General features: G+C 43.2%; 2 protein-coding genes across 10 annotated transcripts in view; one reads left to right on the top strand and one right to left on the bottom strand.

Annotated features, from left to right (window-relative positions):
* Positions 1–22,194, bottom strand: part of LOC133472546 (gastrula zinc finger protein XlCGF57.1-like) — a 29,577-nt gene extending 7,383 nt beyond the window's left edge. For 4 of the 6 annotated variants that reach the window (XR_009786749.1, XR_009786750.1, XR_009786751.1 and 1 more), the window contains exon 1: positions 3,345–3,827. Coding sequence is in view for 1 of the 6 variants with exons in the window: in XM_061763536.1 (XP_061619520.1) it covers positions 3,345–3,468 (124 nt within the window). In the remaining 5 variants the exon portion in view is untranslated. Of the gene's footprint in view, positions 1–2,559; positions 3,828–21,216 lie in introns of those variants that run through there. The other 2 variants (XM_061763539.1, XM_061763538.1) reach the window with 2 other exon arrangements.
* Positions 18,315–22,259, top strand: part of LOC133472548 (gastrula zinc finger protein XlCGF57.1-like) — a 24,526-nt gene continuing 20,581 nt past the window's right edge. The window contains exons 1-2 of one of the 4 annotated variants that reach the window (XM_061763547.1): positions 18,315–18,689; positions 19,081–19,225. In XM_061763547.1, the coding sequence (XP_061619531.1) occupies positions 19,111–19,225 (115 nt within the window). In that variant the 5' untranslated portion in view covers positions 18,315–18,689; positions 19,081–19,110. The remainder of the gene's footprint in view (positions 18,690–19,080; positions 19,226–22,259) is intronic. The other 3 variants (XM_061763545.1, XM_061763542.1, XM_061763546.1) reach the window with 3 other exon arrangements.

Raw genomic sequence — 22,259 nt, 5'->3', positions numbered from 1 at the left:
CTTGAATGGCCCAGCCAATCACCTGACCTGAATCCAACCAAAAATCTATGGAAAGAACTAAAACTCAAGGTCCAAGCCCAAGAACCTTCAAGATTTGAAGTCTGCTTGTGTGGAAGAATGGGCTAAAATCACACCAGAGCAATACATGCGACTAGTTTCTCCATACAGGAGGCATCTTCAAGCTGTCATTGCAAACAAAGGCTTTTGTAGAATGTATTAAATAAATACCAGTTGGCGTGTTCAATACTTTTTCCCTGTGTCATTTCACAGTACTACAAACAACTTAATTTCTTATCTTATTTGTTCTTTCTTCTCATGTATGGATTACTTGGGTTGTTCCCAACAACTGGAGAAATATTCAGGTCGATATCACCTTCGGAAATATATTTCATGGGAAAAATGGTGATGTGTATATATCATACACGCAAATGTTATTATTGTATTTTGTATGCGCTGATCGCCACCACAAGTAAATTCTCAACCTGTGGCAAACAGTACGAATTTAAACAAATAATAATAATAATAATAAAGACGTATTGATAAATCACAGATTTGTGCATCACAATTTATACACAAATCTGTGTGTATGCATGATTAGTGAATGAGACCCAATGAGAGCAAATGTGAATATTTACTCTGCAAGTCGAATTAATACATTTCCTCCTGGCGCCCCTCAAAATGATCAGTTAGGGGCCACTAGTGTTGAGCACATCTACACACAGTTCTCAGGTTGGCTGTCCGCATCCGAGCTCTGGCCTTCCTGAGTAGAGTTTCTGGAGTATTCTCCCTCTGGTCACTTGGCTTTTCTCTGGCCACATTAAAAACATGCAGTTAGAGTAGGGTAACAAAAAAAAACAAAAAAAAGTGGTTGCCTCCTTCCTGATTACTTATTTTTTGGCGTGTGCTTATGTTTGTTTCCCATCATCAAACAAATTTCATTTCATCAAACACGACACAATTAAACACAAAATGCGTTTTTTAAATGAAGGTTTTTATTAAGGGCGAAAAAGAATCCAAACCTATATGGTCCTGTGTGAAAAAATTGCCACGCCCCTGTTAAAACATAACTGTGGCTGATCATACCCAAGTTAAATTTCTCCAGCCACACCCAAGACCGGATACTGCCACACCTCTTCTAAATCAAGAAATTACTTAAATAGGACCTGCCTGACAAAATGAATTTGACCCAAAGATCCTGAAAAGCTAGACATCATGCAGAGATCTAAATAAATTCAGGAATAAATGAGAAATAAATTCATTGAGATTGATCAGTGTGGAAAAGGTTATAAAGCCATTTGTAAAGTTTTGGGACTCTAGCACACCACAGTGAGAGCCATTATCCACAAATGGCGACAACACAGAACAGCGGTGAACCTTCGCAGAAGTGGGCGGTCGACCAAAATTAGACCAAGACCGCAGCGACGACTCATCCGAGAGGTCACAAAAGACCCCACAACAACATCCAAAAAACTGCAGGCCTCACTTAAGATCAGTGTTCATGACTCCACCACAAGAAAGAGACTGGGCACAAATGGCCTGCATGACAAAAACCACTGCTGAGCAAAAAGGACATCAAGGCTCATCTCAATTTTGCCAGAAGCCATCTTGATTACCCCCAAGACTTTGGGGGAAATACTCCGTGGTCTGACGAGACAATAGTTGAACTTTTTGGAAGGTGTGTCCCCCATTACATCTGGCGTAAAAGTAATACCGAATTTCAGAAAAAGAAGCTCATTCCAAAAGTATTCAATGTTGCTTTTCGGCTTGTCGCTTACATGCACCGATTTCTCCAGATTCTCTGAACCTTTGGATGATGTTATGCACCGTAGATGGCGAAATACCTCAATTCCTTGCAAATGTACATTGCGGACCATTGTCCTTAAACTGTTGGACTATTTTGTCACGCACTTGTTCACAAAGAGGTGAACCTCGCCCCTTCTTTGCTTGTGAATGGCTGAGCAATTCAGGGAAGCTCCTTTTCTACCCAATCACGGCACCCACCTGTTCCCAATGAGCCCGCTCACCTGCGGGATGTTCCAAACACGTGTTTGCTGAGCATTCCTCAACTTTCTCCGTCTTTTTTGGAACGTGTTGCAGCCATAAAATTCAAAGTTAAATGATTATTTGCTAAAAACAATCAAGTTGATCAGTTTGAACATGAAATATCTTGTCTTTGTCGTGTATTCAATGAAATATAGGTTGAGCATGATTTGCTAATCATTGTATTCTGTTTTTATTTGTTTCACACAACGTCCCAACTTCATTGGAATTGGGCTTGTAGATGGTTTGTAATGAATGTTTTCAATCAGTGGTAGTGACAGTGAAATATACCAATTTCAGGGACTTTTATTTTGAAATGCCACATCAGATTTTGGTGGGACCACTTTTGTTGGGAGACATGTGGTGGTGTAGTCTCCACCTGTACTGGAACGGTGTTGCAATAGCTTATAGGTTTTATTTTTTTTTTAACAGATTTTTTTCAGTCAGGGGTAATGACAGAAATATATGCAGTTTTCAGAGACTTTTATTTTGAAATACAATATCAGATCTTCATCAAACCTCTTTTCGTGGAGTCCTTGGTGGTCTGTCACACAGATCTGGACTTGTTTTGCGATTCCAATGGGATTATTTTTGGGTGGCTTTGGCTCAGTAGGTAGAACAGATTCGAATCCTTGCTACGACTGTCCGCGTGTCGAAGTGTCCTTGGGCAAGACACTGAACCCTAATTGGCTCCCAGTGGGCCTGGCAGAGCCTTGCATGGCAGCAGTCGCCCATTGGTTGATGAATGTGCGTGTATGTGAGGCTCTGTAAAGCGCTCTGGGCACTGTGATGGTGTAGATAAAGCGCGATATAAGTGCAGTCCATTTACCATTTATTTTACATAAGATATCAAATAAACTACATTTGTAATGCATCTCAAGATTCAAATTAACCTTGCTGGTTGCATTCCTTAACCGAAGAGCATTGACGTCCGTATTATTGGGGAGGCTTTTATTTTGAAGGTGGCTTTCGCCGCGAGTCGGCGATTTATTACCGTAATGCCTAGAATGATCAAAATTAGGGGCGGCTGGCTTGACTTCTACTTTGCGAGTGGAGGCTGGCTTGACCGCAGTGACTTGGAGGTGGACTGCAGTACATTTTCAAAAAGGCGCGCTCGAGTATAAAGGCAAACTACGCGTGGACAGCCGCCGTGACGTCAGCGCGAGTATCAAGAAATGAGGTTCCATTTGGCCGTCACTATGACATATAGTCATGAAGATTCCATTCAAACATAAAAGGAGGAATATTTTTCACAACAGAACGCAGTTAGTAACTAAACAAGTGAGAGTCGGAGGAGTCCAAACCTGCTCTGTGTAACACAACACGAGGCTGCATGCGAACAGAGTCCACAAGTTGACGTTGTGGCTCGTCCTCCTCTTTCGTTCCAGAAAGTTCCTTCTCGTACTTTGCTGTCGTCCTTGCACACATATTTCACACGATAATCACAACACCTTCACAGGGGATCTCTAATTTGCGATATGTTGCTGACAAACGCGTCTTTGTTAGCGAGCTAAGCTAACTAGGCCGAGAAGCTTCAACTTGCACCACCGGGACGAGTTTATCCGGACGCGAAGATTTAAATGAAGCTTTACTTATTTAAAGCAGTGAAGGACGAACTGTGTCGCGGTTTCTGTCCGTCTACAACTAATTGGGAAGAATTAATTCGTGGAACGAATTCGGTTACTCAAAACAAAACTGCACGAAAGTCGATCTGTAGCGGAAGTTACTCCGCAAAGAGGGAAGCGCATGCGCGGACGCAGGAGGTTGGATTTGATCATTTGTTTCGATCATTTCAAACTAAGTTCGTGGTAAAATGTGCTGGATAAAAACTAGATAAATAACATTCAGGTGGAATGTCGGCCAATTCCAGTTGGTGGGGATGCGAAGATTGTTAGCGTTTGCATGACGACACTCACAGATATCTATATAGGTAGATACGACACGTCCATTTTGAGTTCTGTACCCACGGTGGCACTAAACTCGCGGGGGGGGGGGGGGGCTAAACTAACTTAACTTCTTTTGTCTTTTTTTCAAATGTTGTGTATTGAAAGCATATGCTTTAGCGTTGACAAGAAAGTCGCCTCAATGAATATCGGTTAAGAAATGAGCATGTTACGACTTCATTTCAGTGTCGTGCATTGCCTTCGATGGGAACGACGACCTTCCCAACATGGCCGCAAGTAGGCACGTTAGTTAGCCAGGCTGCTACTGCGCCCCCGTGAATCTAGTCGTCATATCTATGTACGACACTCGTCTCAACCGTAATCGCACGCGCTGCCACTTGCTGCATGAAAAAAGTCCTGAATTTGTACCAAACGTGTTGAATCCTCGTCACAGTAAGTCAATCACTACTTTACTGGACTAAAACTTCATTAGTTCAGTCTTCGTGTGTAGTTGAAATCGTCTGGTTGCACGTTGAAGCTTTTCGGCCTAGTTTAGCTTAGCATGCTAACAAAGAAACGGGTTTTTGGTGATCAACACTTCACGAAGCAGAGATCAAGTGTGAGGGGAAAGGGTTCTTTTTCCACCACCTACAACCGCGTGGACCAGAATATCTCATCATATTAACTCTTAAATGTAAAGACAACCGCTAAATATTCTCAAGCAGTTTTGTTTGTCTGAGGTACTGAAATAATATCCCGGAACACTTAATTTCTTGAATGGTTTTGTTGCATGTCTATAATGATGAAACACTCATTTTCTGTCCTGAGGTCACAAATGAGCTGTCTTCTTTCGGTCTCATATCTCTCACGATGCATAATTACACGTTCTACTGTTTCCTCTTGTTGTTGCTCTTGCTGCTTTGCCATTTTAACCAAGGCAACGTTTAACCCAGTGGTTCCCAACCATTTTTGTCTTGTGTACCCCCTGGACATTTTGTCATAGCATTAGTACCCCCACCCATACGTTTGATGATTCTCCAAAAGTACCAAACTCACCGCAACTGCGTATTTAATGAAAATCATTTTGTTTAAGCTCCTTCCTTTGTACATTTGAATCTCAGACCTGTTTAAAAATGTATTTTGTGTGATCCAAGTACCATAATATTAAAGTAATGTAACTTGATGACTTTTAATGACTCCAATACCAAATGTACTAAAAACTGACAAAAGAAATTAAATATCAGTACAATAGATCTCTCGCTGGTCTTTTGGGGCTTATGAATGTTGAATATGGATGGGTTTGTAATGTGGGAGGAAGCCGGAGCACGCAGAAGACAAATCCAAAACCTTAGACCCGTGAGGCAGACATGAATGGATGGATGGATGGATTTAAAGACCTTTGAAACAATTGCTTCGTTTCACGAGGAACGCTGTTTTCAAACAGTCTCAGAAGGCAAAACCTTACTTTGATGGACAAAGGGTTATATTATTCATGGATCGTTTGCTCATTATGGCTTGCATTGAATTGATCATGGTTAGAAAGTGGACTTTGACCACTTGTATAAATGTTTGCGCAGAGGAATTTCTCATTTTGCCCCATTTGTGCAAATATGCTGCTGCTTGCGCAAACTTGGACGACGGGGAGGCAAGTGAGGCTCAACAGCCATTAGATGAAGCTGCTCCTCCCATGATAGTATACATTGTGAAGGCTGCGAGGGGTGGGGCGCCATTCCCTCCCCTTCTACACCACGGGCGTGAGGTTCGGTATCAGGGAAAAGGAAAAAGCCCAGAATTTGGATACAATTGTACTCTTTGCTGAAGTCCTGACATAAAACAGATCAAATTGCAACCTGTGTGAGTTTTTAACTGGTTACCGTTCCTCAGAGGAAAAAACAAACAAACACATATTTGGTGAGTTGAGCAATTGTTCATAAATATGTAATTTGGGCCTTTTGGCCTTCGGTGATAGGACATTGCACTCACTCTCCAACAAGAGGAATAGATAGAAAGACAGAAACTTCACCCCGTGAGGGAAGTTACATTTACTAGCTTCATAACAATTTGTTTCAAACCTTTGCACATGAGCCGAACACTCTGTTTGTTATTGCGAGAGAGATGGCAGCACGGTGGACGACTGGTTAGAGCGTCTGCCTCACAGTTCTGAGGACCGGGGTTCAATCCCTGGCCCCGCCTGTGTGGAGTTTGCATGTTCTCCCCGTGCCTGCGTGGCTTTTCTCCGGGCACTCCGCTTTCCTCCCACATCTCAAAAACATGCATGCTAGGTGAATTGACAACTCTAAATTGCCCGTAAGTGTGAATGGTTGTTTGTTTGTATGTGCCCTGCGATTGGCTGGCAACCAGTTCAGGGCGTACCCCGCCTCCTGCCCGATGATAGCTGGGATAGGCTCCGGCACGCCCGCGACCCAAGTGAGGCGAAGCGGCTCAGAAAATGGATGGAAATAAGAGGACAAAATAAGGTGTACACACACGCGCAAGCACACACGCGCGACGATACGTGACGTCACCGTGGAAAAACCTCCCGGTGACAGGTTTAGCCGTGGTAATACGGAGTTTAAAAAGTAAAGCAGTGAGTGATTTGTGACGGGATAGTGAAATGTTTACTTCCAATTTAGCTGCGTGCTCGCTAACTCTCACAATCGCCGAAGTCAGCAGCAGTCCGAATGACTGACAGCTCAGTTTTCTTTGTATCCAAAATGAATCAATCCTCCAGTGAATACAATCCAGAGTCACTGTCTAGCCCTTCGCTTTTAAACAAGCCGCTTTTGGGACAGCAACACAGCCATGCAACCGGTGGCCGTTTCCCCACTTCCCACTCTGCTCAACTCCTGACAAGGTTGCGAGTGCGAAAGCCAGTGCTCAAACCGCTCTCTCCCCGTATTCAAAATGTAACCCTGCAAAGTAATCAAACTTTTTAATAAATGTACCTGTAATCTGGTTACATGTCTTTTTTCAGTAACAGGACTGGATTACAGTTCCATCCATCCATCCATCCATCCATCCATTTTCTGAGCCGCTTCTCCTCACGCGGGTCGCGGGCGTGCCGGAGCCTATCCCAGCTGTCATCGGGCAGGAGGCGGGGTACGCCCTGAACTGGTTGCCAGCCAATCGCAGGGCACATCGAAACAAACAACCATTCGCACTCACAGTCATGCCTACGGGCAATTTAGAGTCTCCAATGAATGCATGTTTTTGGGATGCGGGAGGAAACCGGAGTGCCCGGAGAAAAGCCACGCAGGCACGGGCAGAACATGCAAACTCCACACAGGCGGGGCCGGGGATTGAACCCGGGGCGTCAGAACTGTGAGGCTGACGCTCTAACCAGTCGTCCACCGTGCCGCGGATTACAGTTCATTCAACAAAAATCCTGAATACATAACGCCGGTTCATGTTTTCTGTGACAGCTGTCCAAGCCTGTTTCCCGCAATGTGCTCGTGTCCCCCTGGTTGGGAAACAGTGGTTTAACCCACAATGTCCGATTCTTAACCATTGTTTCACATGTCCGATTTGCACTTGCTTTTCTCATCCCTCCAACGTAGAGCGGAAAGTGTTGCGATCGTCGTGTGAAAATGTGTGCAAGGAGGACAGCGGAGTACGAGGAGGAACTTTGGGGCCCAAAAGAGGAGAAGCAGCCACAACGTCAACTACTGGACGCTGCGTTCAATCTGCAGCCGCCAACTGTACAATGCCGAGCAGGTCGGTTCACTTCTCCCTCACTTGTTAAGGAAATGCATTCTCATTTTAATAATATTCCTGTGTTTATTTAAGGTTAAGGGCACTGTGTGATGTTACATATAATTAGAGCTGCAATGATTAATCCATCAAATTGATAATTACGTGTTGGCAACGAGTTTCATTATTCATTCAATGTGTGCGTGATTATTATTCTAGCATCCCGCCACGTCACGCAATCAATGGTGCAGTAGCAACACAGAAGAAGAAAACCTGGGAAAGGGTGTATTATTTCTATAGGGCATTGAATACACACGGTAACGCAATGTGGTAGGTCTACAACGTTCATCTTGTCTTCTTTTCAAGGGTTATTTGGTTTCTTTTGTTCAAACCGTTTAGTTTTCCTGGTTAAGAGGAATTTCTTATTTTGCTGACAGTTTTGGCTGTCAACTCCAGCCTTCGGCAGAGCTGTCACTGCTCCCTGGTGTGACGTGTCTTTCAAAACCGCTGATCGGGTCGGGAAACCTTCAAAATAAAGTTCCCCGACCCGATCGAGTCCGCGCTTCAATGGGAGATCCACAATTCGCAACATGAGCAGTTTTTTCATGGAGGACTTGGAAACCAAAGCCATCCAGACTGCACCCCAACAATGCAAACCAATACTCTGGAAACGATACGTAGACGACGTACGAAATAACAAAAAACTGGACACACGCAAGAGTTTACAGACCAGTTTACCGGCAACATAAAAGTCACACATGAAGAGCAAACGAAGTGGACCATATCATTCCTGGACTTAAACATACACCGCAATGAAGACGGCGGCATCAAAATAACAATTTACAGGAAACCCACACACACTCACCAGTATCTCCTCTGGACATCAGAACATCCTACACCACAAAAATACAAAAAACCTTCCCTTCGCAAATAAATATTTGCAATAGACAATAAGTTTTCTTTCATGTAAACACATTTGCAAATACCGAAATACTTCACACTGCTGTATTTATAAACTGACTAAGAGCCGTCCATGAAGTCATTTATATTTCTTTCTTTTATAGAACCATATCCAGGTACGATATTTACAATGCCGACCTGGCTGCAGACGGGAAGGTAAAACAACGCAAAATAGGAGCTGAGACCTATACAAACTGTACAATGTGATATCGTAACAAGTTAAATGTTCCGTTACATACAGCTTGAAATAAATACAATTTTCAGATCCAGTAGGTGTCAGTAATGAGCGACATCAGCCTCATTTGCTTCAGCTACCTTCAACTAATTATTACTATGGGCCACAGGACCCTCGAGTTCCTGGGCTGGTTAGTGGGAAAGCCCCCAATAAGGACAGACAGGAGGAGGAAAACCAGCAAGCCAGACAACATGAAGAGAAGAAAAAGGAAAGAAAAGAGAAAGACAAACAGAAAATGGACACCAAAAACAAGGAGGTAGTAACACTACCCAGCATACATCAGAACCGATACGACGCAGAATGAGAAACGATCAAATAGATGCAGGAGTGAAACCAAAATCAAAACAGTCATAACAGATCACTGCAGGAGGAACAAGCACATCATGGACTGGGAAAATGGGAAGAAAGACAAACAACGGATAAAAGAGCCAATCCAAATACGGAAGTGTAGAAATGACACCGTCAACGGGGATGCATGCTCCCTCACATCTGGGACGCCATTCTCCAATGGCAAATAAAGAGTCATTTGGAACTTTGACCTAAAAACATTGACGCTTGGGGCTGAGTTGACTTCTGTTGGCAAGTTAGAATTGCGATGCAGTGCCAAAACATAGTCTTGAATAAATTGAAATGAAAAAAAAGTTCTTTTCACTCGAAATTAGTGAACGTGGTGAGTTTTAAAAAATGATTACTGCACTCTAAAAACAGTTGGGCTATTGTTAACCCAATTGCTGGGTCAAAATGGACTCGCCTCTATATGGGTCAATTTGACCGGAAAATTGGGCTATTCATCTGACCCAGCTTTTGGGTCAAAGGTTTACATGCAGTGAAATAATCTAAATGACAAAAAGTTGAGTCCTATTCATTACAATGTACAGGGTTACTGCACAAGAAATAAGTGAAATTGAAGACATGAATTCGGAAAGATTTGACCATTGACTACCTCCAAAAAAAAGAGGCCATTACCATAATTGAATATATTTTAATGACCTCAACTTTGATTCAAACATGATTAAGTAAATTTAAACGCAACTATTAAATACAAAATAAAGAAATCATTGGTTCAAGTATTTTGGCTCTGCTTTGTGAAAGTGGGTTTCTTTGCATACGTAGTTAAAAAAAACCTTGGATTCAATGAAATAAAATAGAATTGCTGACTTAAAATTGTTACCACATGACTTAAAAGCTATTGAATGTTTTCTCACTTTGTTCTCAGATTTTTTGGTGTCAAATTTACTTATCATGAAGTCTTGTTGCAAGAATTTCCTGGAAGTAAAAAAAAACCAACAACATATACCACATGCAGACAGTTAAAAAGATACAAAATGCCTCTGTGTGTAGCCTTCATTGACGATGAAAAAGTGTTTGACTCAGTCATCACAACTTCGACACTGTAGGCGCTGCTAAATCAAGGGATAGAGACGACCTTTATCAACATTCTACAATCAACATACAACGATTCTTCTGGTTCAGGTCTCCGTGATCAAAGAGTGCAAATATGTCTACGGAAAGGCGTCAGGCAAGTCGACACAGTCTCCGAAGCTGTTGACAGCTTGGTTGCCTTGAAGAAATATTTAAAAAGCTCAATTGGGAAAAGGAAGGGGTAAAAATAACTGCGCTTATTTGAGGGATCTTCGTTTTGCAGACGACATCATTTTATTCTCCTACCATGCTGAACAACTACATCGTCGTATTCAGGAATTAGACTTAGAAAGCCGTCGCTCAGGTCTCAAAATTAACAAAAACAAAAGGTCATGCTCAATCGTTACTGTCCACAAAAGATGTCAAAATGGAGGACTACCGTAATTTCTCGTGTATCATGCGCAATCCCCCCCAAATTTGTCAAAAGTCAATAGTGCGCATTATACATAGGTGTATAGGGGCAAATGGGGGGAAAACATTTTATAAATGTATCCCGCCATCTCGTGGTTATGAAAAAGCTGTACACCTTCATTACAAAATGCCACCGCCACCGAGAGGTTATGAGAAAGGTGTAGCCTACACTTTCATTCCAGTATGACAAGGGTGCATATGACTGCATATATGTAGAGTTGTGCTTAAAAGTAGCGACACCCCAACTTGGACGAGAACTGCAGTACATTTTCATCCATTTGCGAACCATGGATTCGTTGATCTTGAATTCTCGTGCGGCTGCTTGATTCCCATGTTCCTCTGCGTAACTGATAGCTTGCAGTTTAAACTTTGCTTCGTAAGCGTGTCTCTTCGTAGGTACCATTTTCGGGTGTCCTTAGCCAATATATACGGTACATATGTTTGATTTTGAAGAGCCCTTTTTATGCATACTATATTGCGTAACGTGAGCTCTATCGAGTACTTTGAACTGGATTAGTTGTAAATTACTTTTTTTCTCATTCATCAGTGTCAGTAGGCACTGAGAGATGTTTTTTTCCCCCCGATTTTACAACTGGTAATTGTATTCAATGACTACTTGAGATTTGTATACTTTTGAAATGAGTTCTTTGTTTTTGTGGTAGTAGTTCAACTATTTTCTGACTAAAAACGCGTAGTTTTAAAGTATTCGTGTGTGTTGTCTTTTTAGGATTGTTGTAACTTTATAGTATTGAAGGATGTTACCATCTCTAATGTGAAATTCTTGGAATAAGCTTTCACGTGACATGAATACAATATTTTTGCAGAAGTGATGTAGGCGGTCAATTCCACTTAGTCCCCATGTGCTGCAGTACAGGGGTATTATGTTCATCACAAAATCAGAATTGTGCCAGATTGGGGAGGAATAATACGGTGCTGACTGAGATTGCAGGATTTCCAGACTTTTCCACCGAGCCGATAAAGTGGCACCAATAATCGGATTCTGAAAACTTTGGTGGCGTTTGAGACTTCTGAAAGTTTGGTGCAATTACAGTCAATCTGTTCTAGTTCCAACCAAGATTGTTGGTCAAGATTAGGATGCAACCATTTAATGAGGTACTGTATTTGACTAGCTAATTAATGAATACTGTTTGAAATTTGCTGCGTGAAGTCCCCCTTCTGCTTGACCTTTCTGTAGGGTAGCTAGGCTGATTCTATTTTTCTTATTTTTAGAGTAAAATTTTAAAATGGCAGATTGGAGCATTTAGAACCATTTTAATCTCGGTTTGAATGGGATCGTTGAAAATAAATAGGTAATTTGTGGTAACCTTTTCATTTTTACTGTAGCTATATGCCCTAAAAGTGAGACAGGAAGGCCAATGTTTTAAATCATCACAATTTTCTTTCCCAATACAGGTATGTGATTTATATTATTTAACTGTATGTTTTGCTGAGATATTAATGCCTAGCTAGGCATTTGATATTCCCGGTCGGAAAAGGAAAGTGTGAGTTAGTCGTTATAGGGAGTATTATTGATTTTGACCAATTGATAGAATATTCTGATTGTTGCGAAAATGTCTTAATGAGGTTAAAAACTGTTTGAAGTGATGTCTTGAATTAAAGCAAAAAATTAGCAAGCGGACTTGGCGAGAAAGATGGCGCCTACCAGTGTGGTCGCCTCGGTAACGCGCTCTCTAGTATTGTTTTTGTGTTTTGGACATACTTGGCAAATAAAGATGATTCTGATTCTGAAATACTGGTGAGTCAAAAGTAACTTTTGTTCTTTTGAAGAAGTAACTGCAGTCTGACTACTTACCCGGGAAAAGTAACACGTTACTTTGGTCGTCACTTTAAATGGCGACATTTTGGAGTCACGAGTTACATTGTTACAAAGTAACACGTTACCGGCATCACTGGTGAACAGAGGCACACTTTTTCCTCTGCATTTTACCCATCACAGTAGTGGACACAGCAAACACACACTTGTTCGTGGCACAACTTCAGCGCCTTGGGATCAGTTCGGCGTATTGGTGTCTTGCTCAAGGACACCACAGCCCTGGGTCCGGGGAATGTTGGGGGTGGGTGGTTCTTGGTACTTCTTGCCCATGGCTGCCGAAATTGTTTACAAGAGGCCACTGTCACAACAACAATACAAAAAAAATTTGTAAATGCCAAACCGGGAGTATGCAGGAGTCCACTGTATTATCTTAATTGATACTAGTGATTTTATGAAGTTTATTAATTTACACTTTCACATTTTATTGTTGTTTTTGACCCATCTAGTTGTATTTCAAATACATTAAACAGATCGAGCTTTCATATCCACTTTAAATATAAATATAAACCATAATACACAACATGAGAAAATATTTACAAACCATGTGTGTTTGTCTTCTTGTGTCTTGCAGACATCACTGAACATCTTCGTACTGAGCGGCAGGAGCCAGAGCCCCCTCGCATTAAAGAGGAAGTGGAGGACGAAGAGGTCGACCACATCAAAGAGGAAGAGGAGCCCATTTCGATTAAAAAAGAGGAGGAAGAAGCGTGCCCCCACATCAAGGAGGAAGAAGAGGATATCACCAAGTTTCCATCGACTGGTGTCCCTTCGAAGAGTGAAGATGAAGGTCAAAGTGAGGAGAGCAGAGGGGCGGAGCCTCCAAGCAGCAGCTCAAGTCAACACGTGACAACAGAAGGTGATGGAGACCACTGTGGAGGATCACAAGCAGACGGCCTCTTGGCTCCACTGTCAGATAGTGACGACATGATGTCACACTCTCCTCACACTGATGAAAATCATGATGATAAACAGTCTGAAGGTGATATGACATGTCACACTGACCACAAACGATGGAAATGTTCTCAGTATGGGAAAACTTTTAAGAGCAGTTTGAAACAACCCATAACACATACTGGAGAGAAAGCTTTTTCCTGCTCTATTTGTGGTAAAAGATTCTCTCGCAAGGGAGACTTGACAAGCCACACAAGAACCCACACTGGAGAAAAACCTTTTTCCTGCTCAGTTTGTGGTCAAAGATTCACTCAGAAGGAAACTTTAAAAATACACACTAGAACGCACACTGGTGAGAAACCTTTTTCCTGCTCAGTTTGTGGTCAAAGATTCACTCAGAAGAGAGTCTTAAAAATACACACGAGAACCCACACTGGCGAGAAACCTTTTTCCTGCTCAGTTTGTGGTCAAAGATTCACTCAGAGGGAACACTTAAAAATCCACACAAGAACCCACACTGGCGAGAAACCTTTTGGATGCTCAGTTTGTGGTCAAAGATTCACTCAGAAGGGACATTTAAAAAAACACACAAGAACCCACACTGGCGAGAAACCTTTTGCCTGCACAGTTTGTGGTCAAAGATTCACTCAGAATGGAGCCTTAAAAATCCACACAAGAACCCACACTGGTGAGAAACCTTTTTCCTGCTCAGTTTGTGGTCAAAGATTCTCTCACAAGGGAAACTTGACAAGCCACACAAGAACCCACACTGGCGAGAAACCTTTTTCCTGCTCAGTTTGTGGTAAAAGATTCTCTCACAAGGGAGATTTCAAAGTACACACAAGAACCCACACTGGTGAAAAACCTTTTTCCTGCACATTTTGTGGTCAAAGATTCTCTGAAAAGGCAACTTTAATAAAACACACAAGAACCCACACTGGTGAGAAACCTTTTTCCTGCTCAGTTTGTGGTCAGCGATTCTCTCATAAGGATCGGGCGAAGACACACAAGTGTGCCGGTGAGAATAGCAGTGCTCAAGAAGCTTTTCATGAAAATGTCAATGTTTAAGATCAAAAAGTAATTCCTATGTTACTGACTTCTACATTCTTGTATTCTGTATAGCAGCTGTTCTTGTATCTACCTTCTTGTTGTCCATATATTTTCTAAAAGGCCTGCGAGTGTTGAGAATTCACACCGGTGCCAAAATACTTTCAAGGGACGAGTTAAAGATGAGAACGTGGGCACTTTTTCCATAGTTTGGGATTTATAACTGATGTCTGCAGAAAAAAATAAAATAAACTTAGTCGTCATTTTAGAATCATTTACTGATGAAATATCTGAATTTCAGCCAGATTTTGGCCCACGCACATTTTGGACATGTCGGCCTGTCACAGCTCGACACATCAGGAGGAAGAGCCAATTACATTTCCTCATTGAACTTCTGTTTTCCATGGTGTAGGTTTTGTCCATATTGAAAGTCTGGGTGTATTTTTTAGACAAAAATGAGTGAACATCGTGATAGAGAAATATGTTCGAAGGCTTGTTTAAAAAAAACAAAACAAGACCGTTCAAACACCTCGAGAAAAGAAGACAGCCACATCATCCCACAAGACGAAATTCTTGCAAATTTATTTCCTCATACATCAGCTCAATTTTGAATCCATTGCACCACAAACATATAGGACTGTATATATGTGTGTGTGTGTGGACCACAAAGGGGTTTCCAAAGCTGGCATTGTGTGACAGATGTGGACATTGGCTGGCTGTCATAATGTCGGATGACCCATAACGAGGGTCTCCTGTCCTGAAACTGCGGCTGACCTGATTTGATGCATAAAATCTAAAAGATTAGGCTGATCGTTGAAATATTTTCAGAGGTTGAAGCTGCCGTGATGAGAGATTTTCTCGTAAAATTTGATGATGATTTGTTGACAGTTTTTGGATATTAAGCAGCTTTTATTGGGTTCATGCATGAGGCTTTCAAGGATGTGGCTCTCGCCCACCGTGCTTGTGTCCTTTTAATGATGACACCCTGATAAATTAGCAATTTTTCAGCACATTACATTATTGATTGAACATAATTTTGGGGTACGAGCTGTTTTTCATGTGATGCAATGCTATACAGTTTGACCGCAACAAAAGATAGAATGCCAACTTGAACAAAGCGCTGTTTGGAAACTGAAGCAAGCTGTATTTTTTATTTTATTTCCACTGCATAGTAAAGTACATTAATTTTCCCACCGGCTATGCCAGTGCTTTTCAGTTGTCGATTTTGGTGATGAAAAAGTGGTGTTCGAAAGGGAGTTAGTTATTTACCGATTGCTCCAACACGTATTGATGTTATTGGAAATGGCTGCCAGTTTAATTTTCTTGAGCAAAAAATACAAAAAAAAAAAGGACCTTTTTTTTTTTTTTTGTGAGTGGGTTACAAATGCAGCTTTGGCGGTCACTGAAGCAAAAACTCGGGCATGGGAGGAGTTCGGTAAGGCCATGGAGAAAGGCTTCTGGACGGCTTTGAGGAAATTCTGGTCCACCATCCGGCGTCTCAGGAGGGGGAAGCGGTGCACCACCAACACTGTGTAAAGTGGGGATGGAGCGCTGCTGACCTCGACTCGGGACGTTGTGAGCCGGTGGGGAGAATACTTCGAAGACCACCTCAATTCCACCGACACGCCTTCCCATGAGGGAGCGGAGTCTGGGTTCTCTGAGGCGGGCTCACCTATCTCTGGGGTTGAGGTCACCGAGGTAGTTAAAAAGCTCCTCGGTGGCAAGGCTGGATGATATTCGCCCGGAGTTCCTCAAGGCTCTGGATGTTGTAGGGCTGTCCTGGTTGACACGCCTCTGCAACATTGGCCTCTGGATTGGCAGACTGGGGTGGTGGTCCTCCTTTTTAAGAAGGGGGACCAGAGGGTGTGTTCCAACTACAGGCGGATTACACTCCTTAGCCTCCCTGGTAAGGTCTATTCAGGGGTGCTGGAGAGGAGGGTCCGTCGGGAAGTCGACTCTCGGATTCAGGAGGAGCAGTGTGGTTTTCGTTCTGGCCGTGGAACAGTGGACCAGCTCTACACCCTCGGCAGGGTCCTCGAGGGTGTGTGGGAGTTCGCCCAATCAGTCTACATGTGTTTTGTGGACTTGGAAAAGGCGTTCGACCGTGTCCCTCGGGGGTTCCTGTGTGGGGTGCTTCGGGAGTATGGGGTACCCAACCCCCTGATACGGGCTGTTCGGTCCCTGTACGACCGGAGTCAGAGTTTGGTCCGCATATCCGGCAGTAAGTCTGACTCATTTCCGGTGACGGTTGGACTCCGCCAAGGCTGCCCTTTATCACCGATTCTGTTCATAACTTTTATGGACAGAATTTCTAGGCGCAGCCGAGGCGTAGGGGGCGTCCGGTTTGGTGGCCTCAGTATTGCAGCTCTGCTTTTTGCAGATGACGTGGTTCTGTTGGCTTCATCAAGCCGTGACCTCCAACTCTCACTGGAGCAGTTCCCAGCCGAGTGTGAAGCGGCTGGGATGAGAATCGGCACCTCCAAATCTGAGACCGTGGTCCTCACTCGGAAAAGGGTGGTGTGCCCTCTCCGGGTCGGGGATGAGATCCTGCCCCGAGTGGAGGAGTTCAAGTATCTCGGGGTCTTGTTCACGAGTGAGGAAAGAATGGAACGGGAGATCGACAGGCGGATCGGTGCAGCGTCTGCAGTGATGCGGACTTTGTATCGATCCGTTGTGTTAAAGAAGGAGCTAAGCCGAAAGGCGAAGCTCTCGATTTACCGGTCGATCTACGATCCTACCCTCACTTTATGGTCACGAGTGGTGGGTCGTGACCGAAAGAACGAGATCCCAGATACGAGCGGCCGAAATGAGTTTCCTCCGCAGGGTGTCCGGGCTCTCCCTTAGAGAGAGGCTGAGAAGCTCGGTCATCCGGGAGGATCTCAGAGTAGAGCCGCTGCTCCTCCGCATCGAGAGGAGCCAGATGAGGTGGCTGGGGCATCTGATTCGGATGCCTACCGGACACCTCCCTGGTGAGATGTTCCGGGCACGTCCCACCGGGAGGAGACCCCGGGGACGACCCAGGACACGCTGGAGAGACTACGTCTCTCGGCTGGCCTGGGAACGCCTCGGGATCCCCCCGGAAGAGCTGGATGAAGTGGCTGGGGAGAGGGAAGTCTGGGCGTCCCTGCTAAAGCTACTGCCCCCGCGACCCGACCTTGGATAAGCAGTAGAAAATGGATGGATGGATGGATGGAACTTTTTTTATTAAATATGGACCATGAAGACCCAAACTTCCATTAAGCAATGCCAATGTTTTATTGATGTGTAAGTGAATGATTGATTGAAATAAGACTGGAAAGAAACTTTGACTTTTGGTGGTAAACTGTAAAATGTGTTTGTGATCCTTAATAAAATACACCTCTTCAAACAGTGAGAGTGACTCAATTTGCTTGTCTATCAAATCCATTTCCCCCCATTAAAAATAATTGAAACGTCTTTAATCCATTGGAAACCCTCCAAAAACAAAATGCTGTCAACTTCAAGCAAAGAAATGGCCCAAGTGACAAGGCCTAAGTGAAAGAACTGCTAAGCGGGGACACTGTGGAGGATCACAAGCAGACGGCCTCTTAGCGCCACTATCAGATAGTGACGACATGACGTCACACGCTCCTCACTGATGAAGATGATGATGATAAAAAGTCCAACGACGATATGACATGTCACACTGACAACAAACGATGGAAACATTCAAATAAACAACCATTCGCACTCACGTTCACACCTACGGGCATTTTTTTTAGAGTTGTCAATTAACCCACCATGCATGTTTTTGGGATGTGGGAGGAAACCGGAGTGCTATTTGTAGGCTTCTATTTTGAATGCGGCTTTCGCCGCTAGTTGGCGTCTTATTACCGTTTTGCCTCGTATGAACAAAATTAGGCGCGGCTGCCTTGACTTCAGTTGGCTCGAGTCGGTGGCCTGTCGCTTTAAATATTCCTGCCGAAAAGCATCATGGGTAATGCGTCTCCTTTCGCTTCTCGCTCTGCTGCAGGAGGGACGATCGCGCTTCAGCAAATCGAGCTGAATTTGGACCGAATGTTGTGAATCCTCGACGCGGGACGCCCTCGATCGCGACTTCCGTGGACTAAAACGTCATTCGTGCAATCTTCGTGCCCGGTTGGAGGCGTCTCGTGCACCTTGAAGCTTCTCGGCCTAGCTTAGCATAGCATAGCCTAGCCTAGCTTAGCTTGCTAAGAAAGAGACGCGTTTGTGAACAACACTTCGCTAAGCAGAGATCAAGCGTGAGGGAAAGTGTTCTTCTTTGCGCCACCTACGAGTAAGGAGTGGGGACCACATGATCTCATACTAACACTGAAATGGGGTTTTAAAAAAACACACACACCAACAAGAAAATGTTGTCAGCTTTGTCTGAGATACTAAAATAATGTCCTTGAACGATTCTGTTCTGACTCGTTATTATTTATCTTCATCCGGATTCTCAATCCTTTTGTCGAATGTCTAGAATGTTTCATCCCAAGTCCAAAATGAGCTGTCTTCTTGATCTCTCGCACTGCATAATTGCATCTTTGACTGTTTCCTTTTGTTGACTTTGGTGCTTTGCCATTCTAACTAACGTACTGTTTAACCCGCAATGTCCAAATCTGAATCTCGATGTCATTGTTTCACATGTCCGATTATAACTTGCTTTTCTCATCCCTCCAATTTAGAGCGGAAAGTGTTGCGATCTTCGTGTGAAAATGTGTGCAACGAGGACGCCGGAGTACGACGAGGAGGAGGAACTTTGTGGCCCAGAAGAGGAGAAGGAGCCACGTCTTCAACTTCTGCAGCCTTGCACTGTGCTACGCGGAGCAGGTTGGTTCCCATGTCGCACGCGTTCTAATTGGAATGATTTTCCTGTGTTTATTTACCGGCCCCGTTTGATGATGCATTTAACATTAACATGATTCACATCCTGTAACGTGTACTATGTGGGTGTGCAGCAAGGGCGGAGCTACGTGGTGGCCGCTGCCACCCGAGACGGGGCTGGCCACCCCGACGGCCAACCTCCGAATCAAACAACAGTTAACGATTCTGTTAGATCTGGCCAAGGTTACAAAAAACATTTCTGCTGCACTTTACGTTCCTAAGAGCACAGTGGCCTCCATAATCCTTCAATGAAAGACATTTGGACGACCAGAACCTTTCCTAGAGCTGGCCGTCCGGCCAAACTGAGCAATTGGGGGAGAAAGAGCCTTGGCGAGAGAGGTAAAGAAGAACCCAAAATCACTCCAGAGATGGAGTCGGGAGATGGGTGAAAGTTCTATAAAGTCAACCATCACTGCAGCCCTCAACCAGTCAGGACTTTATGGCAGAGTGGCGCGACGGAAGCCTCTCCTCACTGCAAGACACGTGAAAGCCTGCATGGAGTTTGCTAAAAAAAAACACCTGAAGGACTCCAAGATTGTGAGAAATAAGATTATCTGGTGTCATGAGACCAAGATGGAAATTGTTGGCCTTTATTCTAAGTGGCATGTTTGGAGAAAACCTGGCACTGCTCATCACCTGTCCAATACAGTCCCAACAGTGAAGCATGATAGTGGCAGCATCATGCTGTGGGGGTGTTTTTCAGTTGCAGGGACAGGATGACTGGTTGCAATCGAAGAAAAGATTAATGCGGCCAAGTACAAGGATATCCTGGACGAAAACCTTTTCCAGAGGTTCACCTTCAAAAAAGACAATGACCCTAAGCACACAGCTAAAATAACAAAGGAGTGACTTCAGAACAACTCCGAGACTGTTTTTGAATGGCCCAGCCAGAGCCCGGGCTTCAACCCAATTGAGCATCTCTGGAAAGACCTGAAAATGGCTGCCCACCAATGTTCACCATCCTACCTGACAGAACTGGAGAGGATCTGCAAGGAGCAATGGCAAATGGTGTGAAAAACTTGTTGCATCATTTCCAAAAAGACTCATGGCTGTATTAGCTCAAAAGGGCGCTTCTACTAAATACTTATGGCTGTGTGATATTTCAGTTCTTTTTAAAAAAAGAAATCTGCAAACATTTCAACAATTTCGCTTTTTTTCTGTCAATATGGGGTGCTGTGTGTGTACATTAAGGAGGAGAAATAATGAACCTCAATGATTTTAGCAAATGGCTGCAATATAACTGAAAAAATGAAGGGGGTCTGAACTGTCAGTTATTTGTACTGACTACAACTATTTTGTCATAACGGGATCCTTTAACATTCATGATGACAAGAACATGGGGGGAAAAATCAAAAAAACCATCTGCTATACTAGACACATTTGACCTCTCTCAACATATTAAGAGTCCAACCCACACTCAAGGTCACATCTTAGACCTGGTCATCTCTAAGGATGTTGAAATTCTATCAATTGACATTAAGGATATGGATATTTCTGACCATTTTTGTGTATTCTTTCAATTACAGATTCTTCCAAAAGTTCGGACAACCTCTTTGTCTCTTAAGAAAAGGTACATAAATGAGAGTAGCGCCACTAAGTTTATGGAGACCGTTGCTGTGCCACAAACTGTGAATGCTGAGACGGTTGAGGAACGTTTGGATAATTTCACCTGGAAAATCTCAAATGTCAGGAATGCTGTCGCTCCTGTTAAAACTAAGACAATCTTGCGTCGACCTCGAACACCGTGGAGCAGCACAATGATGGTAAAGACCTCTAAATCAAAGTGGAGGAAAACTGAACGTAAGTGGGGAAAAACTAAACTCCAAATTGACGATGACCTCTACAGACAAAGTCTTTGTAATTTTAACCAAGAGTTAGCCAGGACTGGACTGCGACACTTTTCTGAAATTATCAGTAAGAACTTCAATAATACTCACACTCTGTTTGCTGTGGTTGACAAGCTCACAACCCCCTCAAATCAGATGGCTCCAGAACTCCTAACAGCAGATAAATGCAATAAATGTTCTTATTTTAGTGAAAAAAATACAATCCATCAGGTTAAATATCAGCACAAATCAGCAAAATCATAGATACTACAGCTGAAGCCACGCAAGAAAAACTCTATTACCATATCAGAATTTGATACAGTTGACCAAAAAACATCAGCGAGCTGTCTTGACTCAATACCATCGGACTTTTTCAAAGCTATTGCGATCTGTGCTAGCTGATTTTCAGGAAATAATCAATTGCTCACTTCAGTCAGGCGAGTTTCCTAAAGCTGTTAAAGTAGCTGGCATTAAGCCTCTGCTAAAAAAAAAATAGAACGCTGGACGGTTCCATGTTCGCAAGCTATAGACCAATCTCAACTCTCCCTTTCATAACCAAGATTGTTGAGTTATTTTTCATCAACTCAGCAATTTCTTGAACTTGAATGGACTTTTTGACAGAAGCTGCTCTTATCAAAGTGCTCAATGATATAAGGTTGAATACTGACTCGGGAAAGGTGTCAATTCTGGTCTTGTTGGACCTCAGCACAGCTTTTGATACGGTAGATCATCATATACTGCTGAACATGTTGGAAACATGGGTAAGACTAAGTGGAGCAGACCTTAAATGGTTCAGGTTCTACCTGGAGAACAGGAGTTATTTTGTAACCAATGGAAGTGTTCAATCTCATCGAATGGCAATGACCTATGGGGTCCCTCAAGGGTCAGTTCTTGGACCCCTCCTCTTGAGCCTGTATATGCTACCCTTGGGTCAAATTTCTTCAGAACTTTAATTTTGACTATTATAGTTATGCAGATGATGCACAGTTATATCTAGCGGTGTCTCCACATGATTACGGTTCAATTGAGGTGTTGTGTCACTGTCTAAAACAGATACATAACTGGATGAGCCAAAATGTTCTTCAATTAAACCACAACAAAACTGAGATAATTGTTTTTGGCAATAAAGAAAAGAGGATTGCTGTTCGTAAATA

This window comes from Phyllopteryx taeniolatus, chromosome 23 (assembly GCF_024500385.1).
Source record: "Phyllopteryx taeniolatus isolate TA_2022b chromosome 23, UOR_Ptae_1.2, whole genome shotgun sequence".
NCBI classification, from domain to species: domain Eukaryota; kingdom Metazoa; phylum Chordata; class Actinopteri; order Syngnathiformes; family Syngnathidae; genus Phyllopteryx; species Phyllopteryx taeniolatus.
Note: the sequence above shows the minus strand (reverse complement) of the source record. Positions and strands in the feature narration are given on the sequence as shown.